The 20097-nt window shown below is 37.9% G+C and overlaps 1 protein-coding gene across 1 annotated transcript in view; it reads left to right on the top strand.

The window, feature by feature from the left end:
• The window catches only part of LOC107562936 (fibroblast growth factor receptor-like 1), a 73102-nt gene extending 64879 nt beyond the window's left edge, over positions 1-8223 (top strand). Inside the window, exons 4-6 of the mRNA XM_016247694.1 lie at positions 90-167; positions 6890-7174; positions 7850-8223. Coding sequence (XP_016103180.1) covers positions 90-167; positions 6890-7174; positions 7850-8223 — 737 coding nt within the window. The remainder of the gene's footprint in view (positions 1-89; positions 168-6889; positions 7175-7849) is intronic.
• Positions 8224-20097: the final 11874 nt, after the last annotated feature.

Here is a 20097-nt window from a genome sequence, read left to right as displayed (position 1 = left end):
TGTTGAGTTGATTCTCATATTTATCGGAGGAGCATGTGGTTGTTTTGATATGTAAATACTCCATTCTCCCTCTATCTTTCTGTCTCTAGATGACTCCAGTGCTGGGAGGGAAGGTTCCAGACCAGCTGGTGAAACCGAGTACTCCACTGACCTGACGGGAAAACTGGGTAAGGTGCTACAGTCCTCTGATCCCCTTTGATCTCCTTCATTCCTGGTATTTATAATTGCTGCCCAGAAAGTCACTGAAATATGTGCTGCAGCTGCCAAGATGTTTCATAAGCTGCTTTTCATGAAATGCAACTTTTAGTTTTACATTGTATTAGAATTTAAAGAACATTAAAAAACTAGAATTTAAGATATTAAATGTAGCATAGCGGCGCTGCCGTTTTGTTGTAGTACAGTAGCGATGGCATTTGTTGTAGCAAAGCAATGCTGCAATTTTGTTGTAGTACAGTAGCGATGGCATTTGCTGCAGCAAAGCAATGCTGCAATTTTGTTGTACTGCAATTTTGTTGTAGTACAGTAGCGATGGCATTTGCTGTAGCAAAGCAATGCTGCAATTTTGTTGTAGTACAGTAGCGATGGCATTTGCTGTAGCAAAGCAATGCTGCAATTTTGTTGTAGTATAGTAGCGGTGGCATTTGTTGTAGCATAGCAATGTTGCTGTTTTGTTGAGGTGTAGTTGCGGTGATATTAGTTGTAGCTTTACAGCTATGCATGGCATGGCAGCACTGTTGTTTTGTTGTAGTACAGTAGTGGTGAAATTTCTTTGTAGCATATTGGTGCTGCCATTTTGTTATAGTATAGTAGTGTTGATTTGTTATAGCATAACAACACCGCCATTTTGCTGTAGCATAGTGGTGCTTCTGTTTTGTAGTATAGTAGTGGTGAAATTTGTTGCAGCATAACAGCTAAATTATATCACTATAGATGCAGTGATATTTATTGTAGCATAGCAGTGCAACTGTTTTGTTGTAGTATAGTAGTGGTGACAATTGTTGTAGCATAGCAGTGCAGCCATTTTGTCGTGGTATAGCAGCGGTGACATTTGTTGTAGCATAGCAGTACTGCTTTTTTGTTTGTAATATAGTAGCGATGACATCAATTGAAGCATAGTAGCGCTGCTGTTTTTTGTAGTATAGTAACGATTCAATTTTGTTGTAGTACAGTAGTGATGACATCAGTTGTAGCATAGCATCGCTGCTGTTTTGTTGTAGTGTAGTAACAGTGACATTTTGTTGTATTACAGTAGCAATGACATCGAATTGTAGCATAGCAGTGCTGTTGTTTTGTTGTAGTACAGAATTGGTGACAAAATTGTTGAATCGATGCCGTTTTGTTGTAGTATAGTAGTGTTAATACTAGTTTTAGCATAACAACTCTGCCATTTTGTTGTAGTATAGTTGTGATGGATTTTTTTGTAGCATAACAGTGCTGACATTTTGTTGTAGTACAGTAGCGGTGACATTTGTTGTATAATAGTGGTGCTTAGGCCTGTCGCAATAATCAATATATCAACTTATCGTGCAATATATGCAGGGCTGTACAGTGCGACATATATGTTGCACGTGCTACGAAAAAACTGGTCTGTGCGATGAATACATTTACCACTGTAGCACGCGTGCGATACAGTTTTGCATGTTCATAACACAGCCGCTTAATAGTGTGAAGTGAGTTCGTTTTGCTTGTTTGTGTGTGTGAGATTGATTATACTTGGTAGTTAGGGGTGTGCGATATGACGATTTTTGATCATGGACGATTAAAATGTCTCCACGATCTTCTTTTGAAGAAATATTGTTGTTTCGTGCTACAGCGCACATTCTATCAGCTGCCGTTCTGGCGCCTCCCTCAGTCTCAGTATAATCTACAACGCCACATGCATTCACATCAGTTTGTTGTAGTACAGTAGCGATGGCATTTGCTGTAGCAAAGCAATGCTGCAATTTTGTTGTAGTACAGTAGCGATGGCATTTGCTGTAGCAAAGCAATGCTGCAATTTTGTTGTAGTATAGTAGCGGTGGCATTTGTTGTAGCATAGCAATGTTGCTGTTTTGTTGAGGTGTAGTTGCGGTGATATTAGTTGTAGCTTTACAGCTATGCATGGCATGGCAGCACTGTTGTTTTGTTGTAGTACAGTAGTGGTGAAATTTCTTTGTAGCATATTGGTGCTGCCATTTTGTTATAGTATAGTAGTGTTGATTTGTTATAGCATAACAACACCGCCATTTTGCTGTAGCATAGTGGTGCTTCTGTTTTGTAGTATAGTAGTGGTGAAATTTGTTGCAGCATAACAGCTAAATTATATCACTATAGATGCAGTGATATTTATTGTAGCATAGCAGTGCAACTGTTTTGTTGTAGTATAGTAGTGGTGACAATTGTTGTAGCATAGCAGTGCAGCCATTTTGTCGTGGTATAGCAGCGGTGACATTTGTTGTAGCATAGCAGTACTGCTTTTTTGTTTGTAATATAGTAGCGATGACATCAATTGAAGCATAGTAGCGCTGCTGTTTTTTGTAGTATAGTAACGATTCAATTTTGTTGTAGTACAGTAGTGATGACATCAGTTGTAGCATAGCATCGCTGCTGTTTTGTTGTAGTGTAGTAACAGTGACATTTTGTTGTATTACAGTAGCAATGACATCGAATTGTAGCATAGCAGTGCTGTTGTTTTGTTGTAGTACAGAATTGGTGACAAAATTGTTGAATCGATGCCGTTTTGTTGTAGTATAGTAGTGTTAATACTAGTTTTAGCATAACAACTCTGCCATTTTGTTGTAGTATAGTTGTGATGGATTTTTTTGTAGCATAACAGTGCTGACATTTTGTTGTAGTACAGTAGCGGTGACATTTGTTGTATAATAGTGGTGCTTAGGCCTGTCGCAATAATCAATATATCAACTTATCGTGCAATATATGCAGGGCTGTACAGTGCGACATATATGTTGCACGTGCTACGAAAAAACTGGTCTGTGCGATGAATACATTTACCACTGTAGCACGCGTGCGATACAGTTTTGCATGTTCATAACACAGCCGCTTAATAGTGTGAAGTGAGTTCGTTTTGCTTGTTTGTGTGTGTGAGATTGATTATACTTGGTAGTTAGGGGTGTGCGATATGACGATTTTTGATCATGGACGATTAAAATGTCTCCACGATCTTCTTTTGAAGAAATATTGTTGTTTCGTGCTACAGCGCACATTCTATCAGCTGCCGTTCTGGCGCCTCCCTCAGTCTCAGTATAATCTACAACGCCACATGCATTCACATCAGTGTTAGCTCAGCGGTAGAGTTACTCTCATGGGACACTGCACTTATGCGCAATCACAAAATTACATTATTTCATCAGCTTTAAAGCAATACCGGTTAAACATTTAATTCACGTGTTGTTCTGCATGCGCTTTTTCTGCGTACTCATGAAGCGCCAGTCTATTGCCTGTCAAAAAGCGCCTGATTATTGAGAAGGGTATAACTGCAGCCTGGAGATCTCCAAATGGGGGCGGGAACTCCAAAACGGGGTGGGAGCTCCAAAATAGGGCGTGGCTTCCTCCCATTGACAGACAGGAACATGACACGCATGCGCAATTTTTTCTCCCAATCCACTTCAGTGCAAACTCCGCCCCACAGCTGATTCTAAAGATTTTATTGGTTGTGTCAATCACAGTGTTGATTTCCTACACTATGCTACAATAAATGCTAACCCCTAAACCTACCCCACACCTGACCCTAACCTTAACCAGTGAAATTGACTGCACGGCGGGATTGGCACTGAATAGCGTGGTAAAGAAAGTTGCAGTTCAGGAGATAAACAGTTGATAAGATTATACGATATGAGATCGTTCTGTAACTCCCCAACAGGACCTCACCGGACAATGGCACCTTTTTAGTTACACCCAGCGTCACTACCCCCTCCTACCCTGCAAATTTCGAGCCCCGGGGACACCCCCGTTGCTTAAAACAAAGCGATAGAGTGAAAAATCTTTCCCCTGCGCTGCGCTGAGACGGCTCACGGGAGAGCTCGTGGGTGATTCCCATTTATTAAGCAGAGGTTCAAACTCCGGTCCGAACAACACTGGCCACGAGCTTTGGGCTCAACTCTCACGGAGAATATTTATTTGTATAGCATATTTTATTTTAGATCAGTTAGAAAGATGTTTAATTTATAAAGTTTTATTTTGAAATGTAAGTCAATAACAATTGGCTGGAGCCAGAGCCAATGGTGAAAGTCTTTGCGCAAAGAGACCCCGCCCCATTTTGGAGGTTCTGCCCACTTTTGGAGTTCACGCCCCATTTTGGAGATCTCCGGTCTGCAGTTATATCTACTTGGGATTATTGGACTAAATTGTCTTTCGCGTCTGATTGATTTTGCGTCTAATACTGTCAAAAACACACAAGGTTTACACATAAACACAGTTGGTTATGTCTAAAATGAAAGTAAACCGTTAAGAGAGAAACGCGTGAAGCTCTTAAAGGGACAGTAGCTACTAAACATGCTGCCGACTGTCATTAAAGGGCTAGTTCACCCAAAAAATTTAATTTCTGTCATTATTTACTCACTCACATTTTGTCCCAAACCTGTATTAATTTATTTCTTGTGCTGAACACAAAAGAAGATATTTTGAAGAATGTCGCCTGTGTCTTTTGCAGCTTCTCGTACATAACGGGTAGTCATGTGGTGCTAGTTCAAATAAAACAAAAAAAAGTTTCATCTGCAGATATGGTCTTGTTTAGGGATCTGTGCCTTTGTGCATACAGAGATCTGACCTCTAAGTAGTGATTGTGTTTTTCAGCAATAGTGTGCACCCTTAATTTACAGAGAAAAGAAGGTCAGAGAAAAATCTGTAGATGGAAAAATCTCTATACAAGTTCCTTGTGCATTTTTCTTTTTTTCTACTTGTTACTTTGCACTTTTTGTTAGAAAATGTTTATTTACTATTTATTCAGGTTTTTAAGGTATCTCATATTTTGATACGTAATTCCATGATATTAATAGAATCCATGATCTAAATATTCTTAAAAATTAAAAGTTTGTTGTCATTTGAAAGTGTGTAGGCCTTCTTGCATTATTATGCTGTTACATTATGATTATATATTCAGTGGCATAAAATGGTCTTTAAAATTGCAATAATATCGCTTATCTCAATTATTTCTGGGGCAATATATCGCACAACAAAAAGTTGTTATCGTGACAGGCCTAGTGGTGTTTTTTTATTTGTAGTATAGTAGTGGTGAAATTACTTGCAGCATAGTAGCGTTGCTGTTTTGTTGTAGTATAGTTGTGGTGACATTTGTTGTAGCATCGCAGTGATGACATTTTGTTGTACATTAGATGCTGATTAGACAGAATGATTATTGCACAGGTGAGGCAAATGGTGGTCACAACAGATACTGACTGGTTTTCAGACTTTTCGTACAGTAAAACTGCACATTTTAGAGTGGCCTTTTATTGTGGCCAGCCTAAGGCACACCTGTGCAATAATCATGCTGTCTAATCAGCATCTTGATATGCCACACCTGTGAGGTGGATGGATTATCTCGGCAAAGGAGAAGTGCTCACTAACACAGATTTAGACAGATTTGTGAACAAACTACGCCTTTTGTGTACATAGAAAAAGTCTTAGATCTTTGAGTTCAGCTCATGAAAAATGGGGGCAAACACAAAAAAAAAGCATTTATAATTTTGTTCAGTGTAGTACTCAAAGCGCCACGGTCTTACAAAATATGACAGCTTGGTGTATGCTGGATGAGTGTTGGTGATCTACATTTGATGTGTGGCCTAATAGAAAAGCATGTGGCCAGTGGAAACTGAGCCTGTCACAGAGGGTTTGGACAGCACGTCTCCAGGCCGGCACACATGTGGCTGAATCTTCCCAGATACTGACAGGTAGCCCTGTGGTCTGGGATTGGACGGTCCCCACAATATTTCCTGTTGCTCATTACTCCCTGGAGTTGCACACTCCTACCTCTGGAGCCCAGTGTTTGCTTTTGTAATTGCGTTTGACAAGCCAAAGTGCAGGCTATTTATGTGAAGTGTGAGGGGGGGAAGCTTTCCATTCCCCTCCAACAGCTGCCCTCTGATTTGATATCGGAGCACCGCTAAACTCGGCGGTGTTCAAAGAGGGCCTGACCTGCTTGTTTTTGTACTGTGTTGCATAGCAGTTATGATGACTGCTAGTGGGAGTTGCTTAGTTCACTATTGTATTTGCTTTTATGGTGTTTGTTCAGAGTCTGCTGTGAGCGGTAACAGTCAGCATGAAACTACAGAGGAGCTGCTGTTTGCTTTGTCTGATTGCATTCATGGTGTGGTGCTTTGCTCAGTAAATTTGCCCACACAAGAACTTCATGTCCGCTCTTTTATGCTTTATTTTCTTTGTAATGTTAGTGGTGTTGTGTAAATTCTGATGATGAATCAGTCTTCCGTCTTTCTCCTTTTATTTAGTAAAGCTCTTAAAAGCAGCAAGCATGATCATGTTATTTTAAATTTAGTTTCAGTCTTCAAAATTAAATCTAAATTGGACAAATGTCATAGAACTGTTATTTCACTACTAAACTAATATGAATTAACCTTTCTCCCCAAAATCTAAATAAAATGTAAATGGGGAAAAGTTAAGAACATTTTTAAGAACATTCAAGTATATCATGGTTTCCATGTTTTTTTGTTTTTTTTGACATGACACAATTCTCATTGCCCCAAATTCTCATCATTGAGATGTCAAGTCACCTTCATTTCTGTAGTGTAAATTATTTTTTGACACAGACTTGCACATTCACATCTAAATGCCTTATTATAGAAGGCTGTAAACCTGTTCCAATCAGGTTTTAAGTTACTGTACTTCAAAAAGCAAAGGTGCTGTCTATCCTTTTCTTTCCTTTTGTCTTTCTTTGTAGTGCGGCCCCGCTTCACACAGCCGGCCAAAATGAGAAAGCGTGTGATCGCCCGGCCAGTGGGGAGCTCAGTAAGGCTCAAGTGCACCGCCAGCGGCAACCCCAGACCTGACATCGTCTGGCTGAAAGACAGCAGGCCTCTGACGCCCGAGGAGGTGGGCGAAGGCCGAAAGAAGAAGTGGACTCTCAGTCTGAAGAATCTTACACCTGAACACAGCGGCAAATACACGTGTCATGTATCCAACCGTGCCGGGGAGATCAACGCCACCTATAAAGTGGAAGTCATCCGTGAGTCATCTACCTCGTCTCTTTGATGTTGTCCTGGAATGTGATGGAGCTTTTGATGATTCACTTATATAGGGTAGACTGAAAGAATGAACATGCAGCAACAGTTTAACATTATTTCTTTCGTTGCTGGATGCTGTTCAAGGGGGATTAACAGCTGTCTGGCATGCTGTCAGAGTTTAGGACCCAATCATTCCTAACAAACAGCGTTAGCGTTGTTTATTAGCAGCACTAACACACTGCAGCTCCAGCCAAACTGTCTCAATCAGTTATTGACTTAATATTATGTATGCATGATAAGGAATTGATCATTTAATTCTATATTGTTCTTACAATTTTGATATATATGTGTGTGTGTGTATATATATATATATATACACACACATATTATACAGTTTAATAGCAGCCAATTTATTTTAAGCAAATTATTTTGCTGCTCACGGTTTTTATTGCTGCTTCAAATTAATTCGCTGCATTTGCTAACTTTACAACCACATCCTAACAGGGAGAAGTTCATTAATCTTGCTCTCAGTAGAGTCATATGTGACATTTTTTTCCTTACTCAAAATAGCCTAAAACTATTTTAGGACACAAAATAGAAAAACAATCTGTGCATTATAGACCCGTAATTGTGTTAAATACTGATTAGTAAATAAAATTGTCCTTATTTCATTACAGAGCGCACAAATTCCAAGCCCATCTTGACAGGAACTCATCCAGTAAACACTACAGTAGACTATGGTGGCACCACATCTTTCCAGTGTAAAGTACGCAGTGATGTCAAGCCGGTTATCCAGTGGCTAAAGAGGGTCGAACCAGGTGGTGAGAACAAATACAACTCCACCATTGAGGTCGGAGACCATCGCTTCGTTGTGTTGCCCACGGGTGACGTGTGGTCACGACCAGACGGCTCCTATTTGAACAAGCTACTTATCACTCGAGCCAAGGAGGAGGATGCTGGCATGTACATCTGCCTAGGGGCCAATACCATGGGCTACAGCTTCCGCAGTGCCTTCCTTACTGTTCTTCCTGGTCAGTATTATTCTCTGTGATGTATTGTAGTAGCATTTAATGTTTCCTTGAAGTAAGATTTTTTAGTTTTTTTTTTGTTTTTAGTTTGAAAGAAATCTCAAAGCCAAGGCTGCATTTATGTTTTCTGAAATATAGAAATATTGTGAAATAGTATTAGAATTTAAGATAACTGCTTTCTATTTGAATATAGTTTAAAGTATAATTTATTCCTGTGATGCAAAGCTGAATTTTCACAGCCATTACTCCAGTCTTCAAGTGTCACATGATCCTTTCAGAAATCATTCTAATATACTGATTTGGTGCTCAGGGAGCATGTATTATTATTACACTTTTGAACAGTTGTGTAAATATATACTGTATATAAAGGTAAGAAAGATTTATGTTAGGGATAGAAAAAAGAACAGATAAATTAGTGCCTATAATTACTGCTTTAATGGAGGTGTTACTATCAGTATCGTATTGACGATACTGGCCTTGATTTTGTTAGGTTAAAAGACAATAAATATTGTATTTTATTTTATATTAGCAATAATATAGTACACTCTAAAAAATGCAAAACCTAGAGAACGGAAAGACAATTGAGCCACGTTGTTGCAGTCTAACCAGTCCCTCGCTCTGAATACCGCAAGCATAAAGACATTATGAGCAGTGGGGTGGAAAAGGGCAAGGCTAGCGAACAAATGACGATATTTGAGTCTGTTTTGAAATGGAGAAATGTTTCACAGAAACACTGCCGGCAGAGCAAACACTTTTGCAGATTTGTATGGGACAAAAGACGCAAATGTATTGTCTCTTCAATCTGTAATTCAGCCACGAACTGATGCTACGGTATTTTAATACGATTTTTTCAGAAGCCCATTGACTAATCTTGTGGATGGGGCCAAAAGGACTTTTTGGATTAGCACCAAATCTCAGTGAATCGTTCGTTTGCATGCATAAGAAAATTGTTTGCAGATATTGAGAGATCCAGTTACAGTTTATGTCCTGTAACAGTTTATATCTTTTAAGACCGATTGAATGCATGAGAGCGTATGTTCGTGTTGTTTTTGCAGGTATGGTGTACCATGTTTCAACTTTAAGAAATGGTATAGGTTCAGTCTAGTTTTCTAACTGTATCTTTAATGGAAAAAGAGAATAACCTTGAGCTTTGGTTATATCGTAACTAAAGATATGATGAGATTTTGGCTTTGTACGTACTGGCGAGGGTTCGTTAACTTTGTGCTTTTATTTTCTGAATAACCTGAGGTACTGCAAACCCATAGTTCCTCTATGGCCTTGTTTTATGTGAAAGGGGAGTTGTATTTTCATAAGCTTGACCACTATAATGAAGACTGTGTAAAATGCCTTTGACTGCTCATGTAATGGCTCCCCTTTAATATTTACAGAAGTGAGTCAGAGTTTCAAAAACAAACGTTAGACTGAAACTCATTGTCCGTGCATGTGTTTACCGTGATGTTCATGGTAAAAGGTCGATGCTGAAAGGACTGCGGGAATACAGGAATGCACTTATCCCAGACATCTGCTAGCTACTTCAGCATAACATTCTTTGAAATTCATTGCCCCTGTTAATTTAAGAAAGCCAGCCAAACCTTGTAAAACTTTAGTGATTCTAAAATAGGTAATTTATTTGTAAGCAATGTTTTGATGCTTTGAATTGGGCATTATCTAGATGTTTTAAACCAAATATGAGTATGCATAGCAGTGTCTTAGCTGCAGTGTAAGCTATGTAGCATATATCATGTGTTAAATATTTATGTGCTGTTGAAAAAATAACACAACGGTCCTAATTAGTTATCTCTGTATGGACAATCTTGTACAGTCTGGCCTGTTTTTATGTTTAAAAAATATATGTTTGTCACATTGAAACATTAAAATCATTTTATAATTATCGTAAAATGATAAAGCTCTTGTTCACCAGGTATGAAAATGTGTTGAGTGTGTCATTTTCTTTGAAAGTCTTCAAAATATCTGCTGTTACAAATTTAACAACTTGTATCTTTATTTGGAATACCATTAAATTTGTCCAATTTTATACGTACTGCCTGAAGTAACAAAATATTATTAGAACCTTAAAAATAACAAATTTCCAATCTATGCCAATTTTCCTAACAACTATATTAAATCACACTGACCCCAACAGCCACAACATTAAAACCACCAGCCTAATATTGTGTAGGTGCTGCCTGTGTTGAGGGAATGACTCCACATGACCTCTGAACATGTCCTGTGCTTTCTGTGGAGATTAGCAGCAGATCCTTAAAAGGATCTTACTTCAGTCGAAAAGAAATTAAGGTTTTTGAGGAAAATTTTCCAGGATTTTTCTCTATATAGTGAACTTCAATGGGATCCAATGGGTTGAAGGTCCAAACTGCAGTTTCAATGCATCTTCAAAGGGCTCTACATAATCCCAGCCAAGGAATAAGGGTCTTATCTAGCAAACGATCGGTCATTTTCTAAAAAATACAAATGTATATACTCGACTTCACGCATTACGTAGTCAAGTTGGAAAGTTTGCACTTAACGTAGGCTGAAGTACCAAGCCAGTGTTTTCAAATGTGAACGTGCAAAGAAAGTCAAATGCCCTTTACAAAAACAGGTAAAACAACGACGTCGGATGATTTTGAAGATGAGTTTTTCACCCTACCCAACCTTTTTGAACTGAAGAACACAGACAAAGAGCTAACCATGTGTGACGTTTCCAACGTGATTACGTAATGCGTGAAATCGAGTTAGTGCAAGATGAGCATTTGTGGTTAAAAAATATAAATTTTTTTTTTTTTTTGTAAATGAACAATTGTTTCGCTAGATAAGACCATTGTTCCTCGGCTGGGATCGTGTAAAGCCCTTTGAAGCTGCAGTGAAGCTGCAGTTTTGACATTCAACTCTTCAAGTCCACTATATGGAGAAAAATCTTGGAATGTTTCCCTCAAAAACCTTGATTTCTTTTCGACTGAAGAAAGAAAGACATGAACATCTTGGATGACATGGGGTTGAGTAAATTATCAGGAAATGTTCCTTCTGGAAATGAACTAATCCTTTAAGTCTTGCAAGTTGCAAGGTGGGTTCTTCATAGATTGAATTTGTTTGTCCAGCACATCCCATAGATGCTCAGTCGGAGTGAGATCTGGGGAATTTGGAGGCCAAGGCAACACCTCAAACTGTTCCTGAACAAGTCATGGCAATGTGACAAACAAGACCATCTTCATCCCCACTGCAGGGAACATCAGGAAACACCGTTGGCATTAAGGGATGTACATGATCTGTAAAAACCTTTAGGTGGTATGAGTCAAAGCCGCTTCTAGATGAATTACTGGACCCAGGTATTCCTAGCAGAACATTGCCCAGAGCGTAACACGGCCTTTGCCATTTTTCCACAGGTAAACACACACCCAGCCATCTGCCTGATCTAAAAAAAAAATATTCATCCGACCAAGCAACCTTCTTTCGTTGCTCCACAGTTATGACTCTCACGTCCATTGTAGACACTTTCGGTGGTGGATGGGTCATCATGGGCACTCTGACTGGTCTGCGACTATGCGGCAAACTGTGATGCACTGTGTGTTCTGACACCTTTTTATCATGGCCAGAGTTCAGTATTTCAGCCATTTGAGCTACAGTAGCTCTTCTGTGTGACTGGGACAGACGGGCTAGCCTTCGCTAGGCATGGGTGCCCATGACCCTGACTCCAGCTGTCCTTCCTCGATCCTGATATCATCCACTACACACCAGGAACACCCGAAAACACTTGCCATTTTGCAGATGCTCTGACAGATGATCGAGTCATCTGTCCATCACCATTTGGCCCTGTAATTTCTACCCTTGACAGTTATACCTAAACTTACTGCATAGAAATACATTGTTAAAATGTATTATTATAACATTTTACACAATACTACACACACACACAATTAAATGCATTGTACACTTCAATAATGTAATTATGTACACTATACTGTTCCAAAGTTTGAGGGCTCACCACAACTGCATTTATTTTATCACAAATAAAAAAAACAGTATTATTGTGAAATATTATTACTATTTATAACTTTTTATATTTTAATAGGCCTATATTTTAAAATGTAATTTATTCTTGTTATGGCAAAGCTGAATTTTCAGCATCATTTCTCCAGTCTTCATTGCCACATGACCAATCTGATATTCTAATATATATCTGATGTTCTGATATGCTGATTTAATGCTTAATAAACATTTCTTATTATTATCAATGTTGAAAAACCTTAATTTTTTTTTTAACAACTTTTTTTTTTTAACAACTTTTAATTTCAGTGTAACGTCATAAATGTCTTGCTGTCACTTTTGATCAATTACATGTGTCCTTGCTGATTAAAGTAGCCCATTAATTTCTTTCAAAAAAATAAAAAATGACCCTAAACTTTTGAACGGTAGTGTATAGGTGAGTAGCCTATAGCTCTAAATAATGTTGACATTTAATTGAAAATGCTTTGTCAACATTATGGTCATTAGCTGTTTATTATTTTATTTTATTTATTTTACTTTTTTTTATGTCACGATTATTGAAATTAATATGCTGATCAATGAACTCTCTGTGTGTTTAAATTATGTAATTATACACCTCAAAACGTTTTGTGCACAACATTTTAATGAATAATTTAGTGTTCTTTTATTTGCAGTTGAATTCATCTAAGGCTCTGACTGCAAGTCAGTATACTGTAGTTTACTGTAAAATCAGGAGAATAATGTAAACTAAAGATTACTAAAAAGATATTTGTCATTGTGTTTTCTGACTTGTTATTTTGTTTTCTAATTTGTCATTGTGTTTTCTGACTCATAATGTTTTCTGAATTGTTGTTGTGCTTTCTGAATTGTTATTTTGTTTTTTAGACTTGCATTTGTGTTTGTAATTTGTTATTTTGTTTTCAGAATTGTGATTTGCTTTGCACTTCTCTGCCACCATAGTTTCATGTGTTTTTGCACAAGAAAGTTTGGGAGATCTGTTAGTGTTTCATGTTCTGTTGTGTTGGGATTTAATAGGGTTTCTGTTGTCTGTGTTTTGGGAGTTACAGCAGAGTAGAGCTGAAGAGTCTGTGTTTAAGTCAAGGATGAGTCATTGATGTTATGCTGCATGTTGCTTTATGTAAAGGCAGAAACTGTGGAGTTTCTGATAAATTGTGAATGTTCTTTGTTAATTTCATTATTGCATGCATGAGTGCTGTTGTTGGAGTTAAATCAGTGTTTTTAGTTAATTCAGTTGTTAATTTTACTTTTAAAAATATTCTGTTTTAGTGGACTCAAATGAAATGAATTCACAGTACAATTATACTCACATTATTAACACAGCATAAATATTTGTTTGTTTTTTTATTAAATGGCAATTGGCTAATTTAAGACAATGGCTTTCCTTAAATTAAATACATTAACTGCATGGTATTATTACAGTAACATACTGTAAATGCGTTAGGTTGCTCTTGTTTTGCTGTTTTCACAGTTGCACTGTGTTATTTACAGTAGTAGTTGATGATTCACAGTACTTTTGATAATTTATAGCCTTACTGACAACCTAAATTGCCATTACGTTACTGTAAATTTTTTTCCAGTGTTGATCTTTTTTATTATTAAAGGATTATTATAAAGTATTATGAATTCTTTTAAATGCATTATATATTAGTGTAATAATATAATTAAAAAAAAATTCTCCATTACAAATTAAGCATTTGTATGCATAATATCAGGAAGGATTTGGCGTAATCAAGAAGCTAAAATACCACACAGCTTTGAAAGCACTACCGCTGCCTCTCAATAGCCTCATTCTGCTCTTGCAGTTCTTCATGTATAGCGACGAGTGAGCGAGAAAGTTTGGGAGATCTGTTAGTGTTTCATGTTCTGTTGTGTTGGGATTTAATAGGGTTTCTGTTGTCTGTGTTTTGGGAGTTACAGCAGAGTAGAGCTGAAGAGTCTGTGTTTAAGTCAAGGATGAGTCATTGATGTTATGCTGCATGTTGCTTTATGTAAAGGCAGAAACTGTGGAGTTTCTGATAAATTGTGAATGTTCTTTGTTAATTTCATTATTGCATGCATGAGTGCTGTTGTTAGAGTTAAATCAGTGTTTTTAGTTAATTCAGTTGTTAATTTTATTTTTAAAAATATTCTGTTTTAGTGGACTCAAATGAAATGAATTCACAGTACAATTATACTCACATTATTAACACAGCATAAATATTTGTTTTTTTTTTATTAAATGGCAATTGGCTAATTTAAGACAATGGCTTTCCTTAAATTAAATACATTAACTGCATGGTATTATTACAGTAACATACTGTAAATGCGTTAGGTTGCTCTTGTTTTGCTGTTTTCACAGTTGCACTGTGTTATTTACAGTAGTAGTTGATGATTCACAGTACTTTTGTTAATTTATAGCCTTACTGACAACCTAAATTGCCATTACGTTACTGTAAATTTTTTTCCAGTGTTGATCTTTTTTATTATTAAAGGATTATTAGAAAGTATTATGAATTCTTTTAAATGCATTATATATTAGTGTAATAATATAATTTAAAAAAAATTCTCCATTACAAATTAAGCATTTGTATGCAATCAGGAAGGATTTGGCGTAATCAAGAAGCTAAAATACCACACAGCTTTGAAAGCACTACCGCTGCCTCTCAATAGCCTCATTCTGCTCTTGCAGTTCTTCATGTATAGCGACGAGTGAGCATCTTCAATGAGGCACCGTGAAAAACCCTGAGTGTCTATAAGACCAACACCTGGGAATACCTGGCTGTTTCTTTCAAAGAATGAACTCTCTGTTTGCTTTCCTCCTTTTTTCAAACAGTCATAATGGCTCACTCAACAACAAAGCTGCCATTTGAAAGAGTGAAAAAAGAAAAAAAAAACACACCCGCTCTGGTTGCCAGTGGTTCTCCTTAAATGTTTACCTTGCGTACAAAAAGAAAAATATGCAGAGAGCGAGAGGAGGGACCAAAAAAAAAAGTGTCTGTGAGATGGGACCGGAGCCAAAGTCTTTAAAGTCCGCCACAGAACCATGACAAAAGCAGCTTAATCTCGGTGTTGTCTTTCGGCCTTTCTTTACACATCCTGCCAAGCTGCCTTAAAGGAAAGGAATCTTTCTACAGCCCCGCTGACATCATGAAAGCCCGGGATGAAATCAGGGTCATCAAAGCCATTCACATGTGGGACATCTGTGCAAGTGTGTTAAAACACACCAGCGCTGTGCTTTTCCAACCCCTACCTGTCCATCTTTTCCTTCAGACCACCTCTGAAGCCACAACAGACATCTGAAATGCCTCGATCTATAACACAGATGCTTATCTTCCAAGGTAAGGCGTTTGGGAGAAACGTGCCGTCAATTAAACAGGAAGTTCCATAAAGCCATTCACACAGATAAAACCCTCTTTAGCGCCTTGAAAGAAACCAGAGGATTCAGCGTGGAGGAAGTGCCGTCATTGTGTTCGGCAGGTGTTGCAACACATTGTTTGCATTAAATGCGACCATCCAGGGGCATCCTCATCGTTTAACTTATTTCCTGTAATTATTCACAGGACTGCTGGTCGTGACCGCGCGCACTGTAAAATGACAATATCATTAATCACAGCTGTGGCAATAATGAGTAGTTGATAACACGGAACTGTTGACATCTTTTTGTTGTCGTTTCAGGCTAAAGTAGTCTAGACCTTAACAAACTTTCATTTAGGAATTCTGTTTCACAAGGAAATTGCTTCTGTGTTTACTCTGACTGAAAAGATGCTTGACTTAGCCTAATAAAAGCTTAGCTAGCTTAGCTTAGCCTAATACAAATCAATAAACTATACCTGCTTTGGTTAAGCGTTTCAATATGTTGGGGTCAGAAGCGTGGAACATAAATCACTTCATTACGGCTGAAAGCACAAAGACTCTCTCCGTTTTAAAGTTGGACAATCACTTATGCCAACTCTCAAACTGTTTTCTTTATCTCACTGAAGCAGCACAACTCATTTGTACACCCTGGGGCTGTACAAAGGAAGTCTGATTTATATTTTTCTCAGGCTGCGTGACACAATGACAGCCTGCCCGAGGGCTGAATTTCACTCTCGCTGGACCCGGTACAGGAAATTACCCTAAATCCCTCTGAAGCCCCAGAGTTCAGGCACATTTCACATGTACAATACTGTCTGTTCGCACCTCGCCCCTCTTAGAGAGCTGGATGTCTTGACAAAACAGACATACTGTTGGAAACTGTTGCACTGGGCAACTCAAGAAACACACACGAGACGGTGAATTACCAGCCAGGGCAGATCAGGGCAGGCCGAGTGATGATAATCGCTCCCCATTCACATATCACCTGCCATGTTCTGGATGAAGCATGAAATCCCTAACAGAGAGAGAGAGAGAGAGAGAGAGAGAGAGAGAGAGAGAGAATGAATGACGAGTATAGATAAATAACTCAAGACACTGAAAACAACTTATTTTAAAATATTAATAATCAGTTAATAGCCTACTACTAATAAAGTACATACGTGTATTAATTACTAATTATTGAAGTTATTAATACCTTATTATTATTATCTTATTTAGTATCCAACACCTGGGAATACCTGGCTGTTTCTTTCAAAGAATGAACTCTCTGTTTGCTTTCCTCCTTTTTTCAAACAGTCATAATGGCTCACTCAACAACAAAGCTGCCATTTGAAAGAGTGAAAAAAAAAAAAAAACACACCAGCTCTGGTTGCCAGTGGTTCTCCTTAAATGTTTACCTTGCGTACAAAAAGAAAAATATGCAGAGAGCGAGAGGAGGGACCAAAAAAAAAAGTGTCTGTGAGATGGGACCGGAGCCAAAGTCTTTAAAGTCCGCCACAGAACCATGACAAAAGCAGCTTAATCTCGGTGTTGTCTTTCGGCCTTTCTTTACACATCCTGCCAAGCTGCCTTAAAGGAAAGGAATCTTTCTACAGCCCCGCTGACATCATGAAAGCCCGGGATGAAATCAGGGTCATCAAAGCCATTCACATGTGGGACATCTGTGCAAGTGTGTTAAAACACACCAGCGCTGTGCTTTTCCAACCCCTACCTGTCCATCTTTTCCTTCAGACCACCTCTGAAGCCACAACAGACATCTGAAATGCCTCGATCTATAACACAGATGCTTATCTTCCAAGGTAAGGCGTTTGGGAGAAACGTGCCGTCAATTAAACAGGAAGTTCCATAAAGCCATTCACACAGATAAAACCCTCTTTAGCGCCTTGAAAGAAACCAGAGGATTCAGCGTGGAGGAAGTGCCGTCATTGTGTTCGGCAGGTGTTGCAACACATTGTTTGCATTAAATGCGACCATCCAGGGGCATCCTCATCGTTTAACTTATTTCCTGTAATTATTCACAGGACTGCTGGTCGTGACCGCGCGCACTGTAAAATGACAATATCATTAATCACAGCTGTGGTGAGAATGAGTAGTTGATGACGTGGGGCCGATTCATGACTGTGTTGATAGCTGACCTTGACGTTTGTGTCGTGTGGAACAAGGTCAATTTTAAATGTTGACATCTTTTTGTTGTCGTTTCAGGCTAAAGTAGTCTAGACCTTAACAAACTTTCATTTAGGAATTCTGTTTCACAAGGAAATTGCTTCTGTGTTTACTCTGACTGAAAAGATGCTTGACTTAGCCTAATAAAAGCTTAGCTAGCTTAGCTTAGCCTAATACAAATCAATAAACTATACCTGCTTTGGTTAAGCGTTTCAATATGTTGGGGTCAGAAGCGTGGAACATAAATCACTTCATTACGGCTGAAAGCACAAAGACTCTCTCTGTTTTAAAGTTGGACAATCACTTATGCCAACTCTCAAACTGTTTTCTTTATCTCACTGAAGCAGCACAACTCATTTGTACACCCTGGGGCTGTACAAAGGAAGTCTGATTTATATTTTTCTCAGGCTGCGTGACACAATGACAGCCTGCCCGAGGGCTGAATTTCACTCTCGCTGGACCCGGTACAGGAAATTACCCTAAATCCCTCTGAAGCCCCAGAGTTCAGGCACATTTCACATGTACAATACTGTCTGTTCGCACCTCGCCCCTCTTAGAGAGCTGGATGTCTTGACAAAACAGACATACTGTTGGAAACTGTTGCACTGGGCAACTCAAGAAACACACACGAGACGGTGAATTACCAGCCAGGGCAGATCAGGGCAGGCCGAGTGATGATAATCGCTCCCCATTCACATATCACCTGCCATGTTCTGGATGAAGCATGAAATCCCTGACAGAGAGAGAGAGAGAGAGAGAGAGAGAGAGAGAGAGAGAGAATGAATGACGAGTATAGATAAATAACTCAAGACACTGAAAACAACTTATTTTAAAATATTAATAATCAGTTAATAGCCTACTACTAATAAAGTACATACGTGTATTAATTACTAATTATTGAAGTTATTAATACCTTATTATTATTATCTTATTTAGTATTATTATTATCATTATTAGTAGTAGTAGTTTTTTTTATAATCAGTTATTAATCACTTTTGTTATCGTTAATGACAAAAAATAATAGAAAATTACAAAAGCACAACAATTAACAACAAAAATACATGACAGGAATAAAAAAAATGCAACTAAAATTAAAATGAAAACTAAAAATATAAGAATAAAAGGTCATTCAAAATAATAATAAATACTAACATACAAATACTACCAAACTGTTAATTGCAAAAAGTGTTAGCAATTAATAACAACTTTTATTAAATACTAATTAATATCTATATAGATCATCTATCTATCTATCAATAGATATAATATAAAGTATTATTTATTTATAAAAAAAATATTTAAAAAGTATTAGTTATTTATTAAATATATAATTATCGAATGAATTAATATATAAATAATTAATAAACAATGTATTGAAATAATCTCTTCCCACATATTACTATGTTTAACCAAATATCATGGTGTTTTAATGATGCATTAGGTACTTGAGATACTTTGACAAATACCATATGCAAAATAAAAACAGCTTGGTAATAGTGCAGTTGTCACGTGCCGGGTGTACCAGAGATCAGGCAGGACGACGAAGATGATGATGAAATAAAAGATATTTAATGATATGACAACAAGATCCAGACAGGGTAGACATCAACACACAGGGTAACATTCACAATAACCAACCAACTAGAATACCAGAGACAGGAACTAATATAGGGCAGATAACGAGGGGCAGACAGGTGAGCACAATGAAATGATTAACTAATGATTAGAACAGGAACCACCAAATAAGGACACAGAGGGAGAAACCACAATCAACAGTCCACAGGGGTGTGACAGCAGTATGTTTTTTTTTTAGTTATGTTCACCGATGTGCAAAGAGGATATAAATTGTCATATAGTGGGTCTTTTCATGGACTGATTATCTACCTGTCAGCTAAGTGGAGTATTCGGTTTATGCTATGTGTTATGAAATATGAGGCTCATCATGTGGTTTCATGTGTTTGCGTCAAGCTTTAGGGGTTTAAATGATTCAGTGATTCAGTGGTGTCTGACACATAGTTTCCTAATGCTCCTGTTGGAAATGTATTTGTCTCTTGACATGCATTACATCTAAATATTCCCCTCCGTTTACCCTGGCTAATAACTCAACGTCACTGTCATTTCAATTCGTATTCCAATTCTGTAATGTAAAACATAAAGTCCATATTTTTGGAGTGTTTCAGCTAGAATAACACTGTAATTAGGGCCTGATGTCACTGCTTTCATTCTGGCTGGTGGCTAGCATGTTGTGTGTCAGTCTGGTGATTCATTGCATGTGTCGGTGTCTTTGATGTGGTGCTTGAGTGTCGTGTTTGCTAACATACTGCCATGATGATGTTATTTCTTCTGTGGTTACCGGATGACAGTTTCATTTATTTTTTCACTCTGTGCTTTTGTGTGGC

This window comes from Sinocyclocheilus grahami, unplaced genomic scaffold, assembly GCF_001515645.1.
Source record: "Sinocyclocheilus grahami isolate Dianchi unplaced genomic scaffold, SAMN03320097.WGS_v1.1 scaffold849.1, whole genome shotgun sequence".
NCBI lineage: Eukaryota > Metazoa > Chordata > Actinopteri > Cypriniformes > Cyprinidae > Sinocyclocheilus > Sinocyclocheilus grahami.
This window is presented reverse-complemented; position numbering and strand designations above follow the sequence as displayed.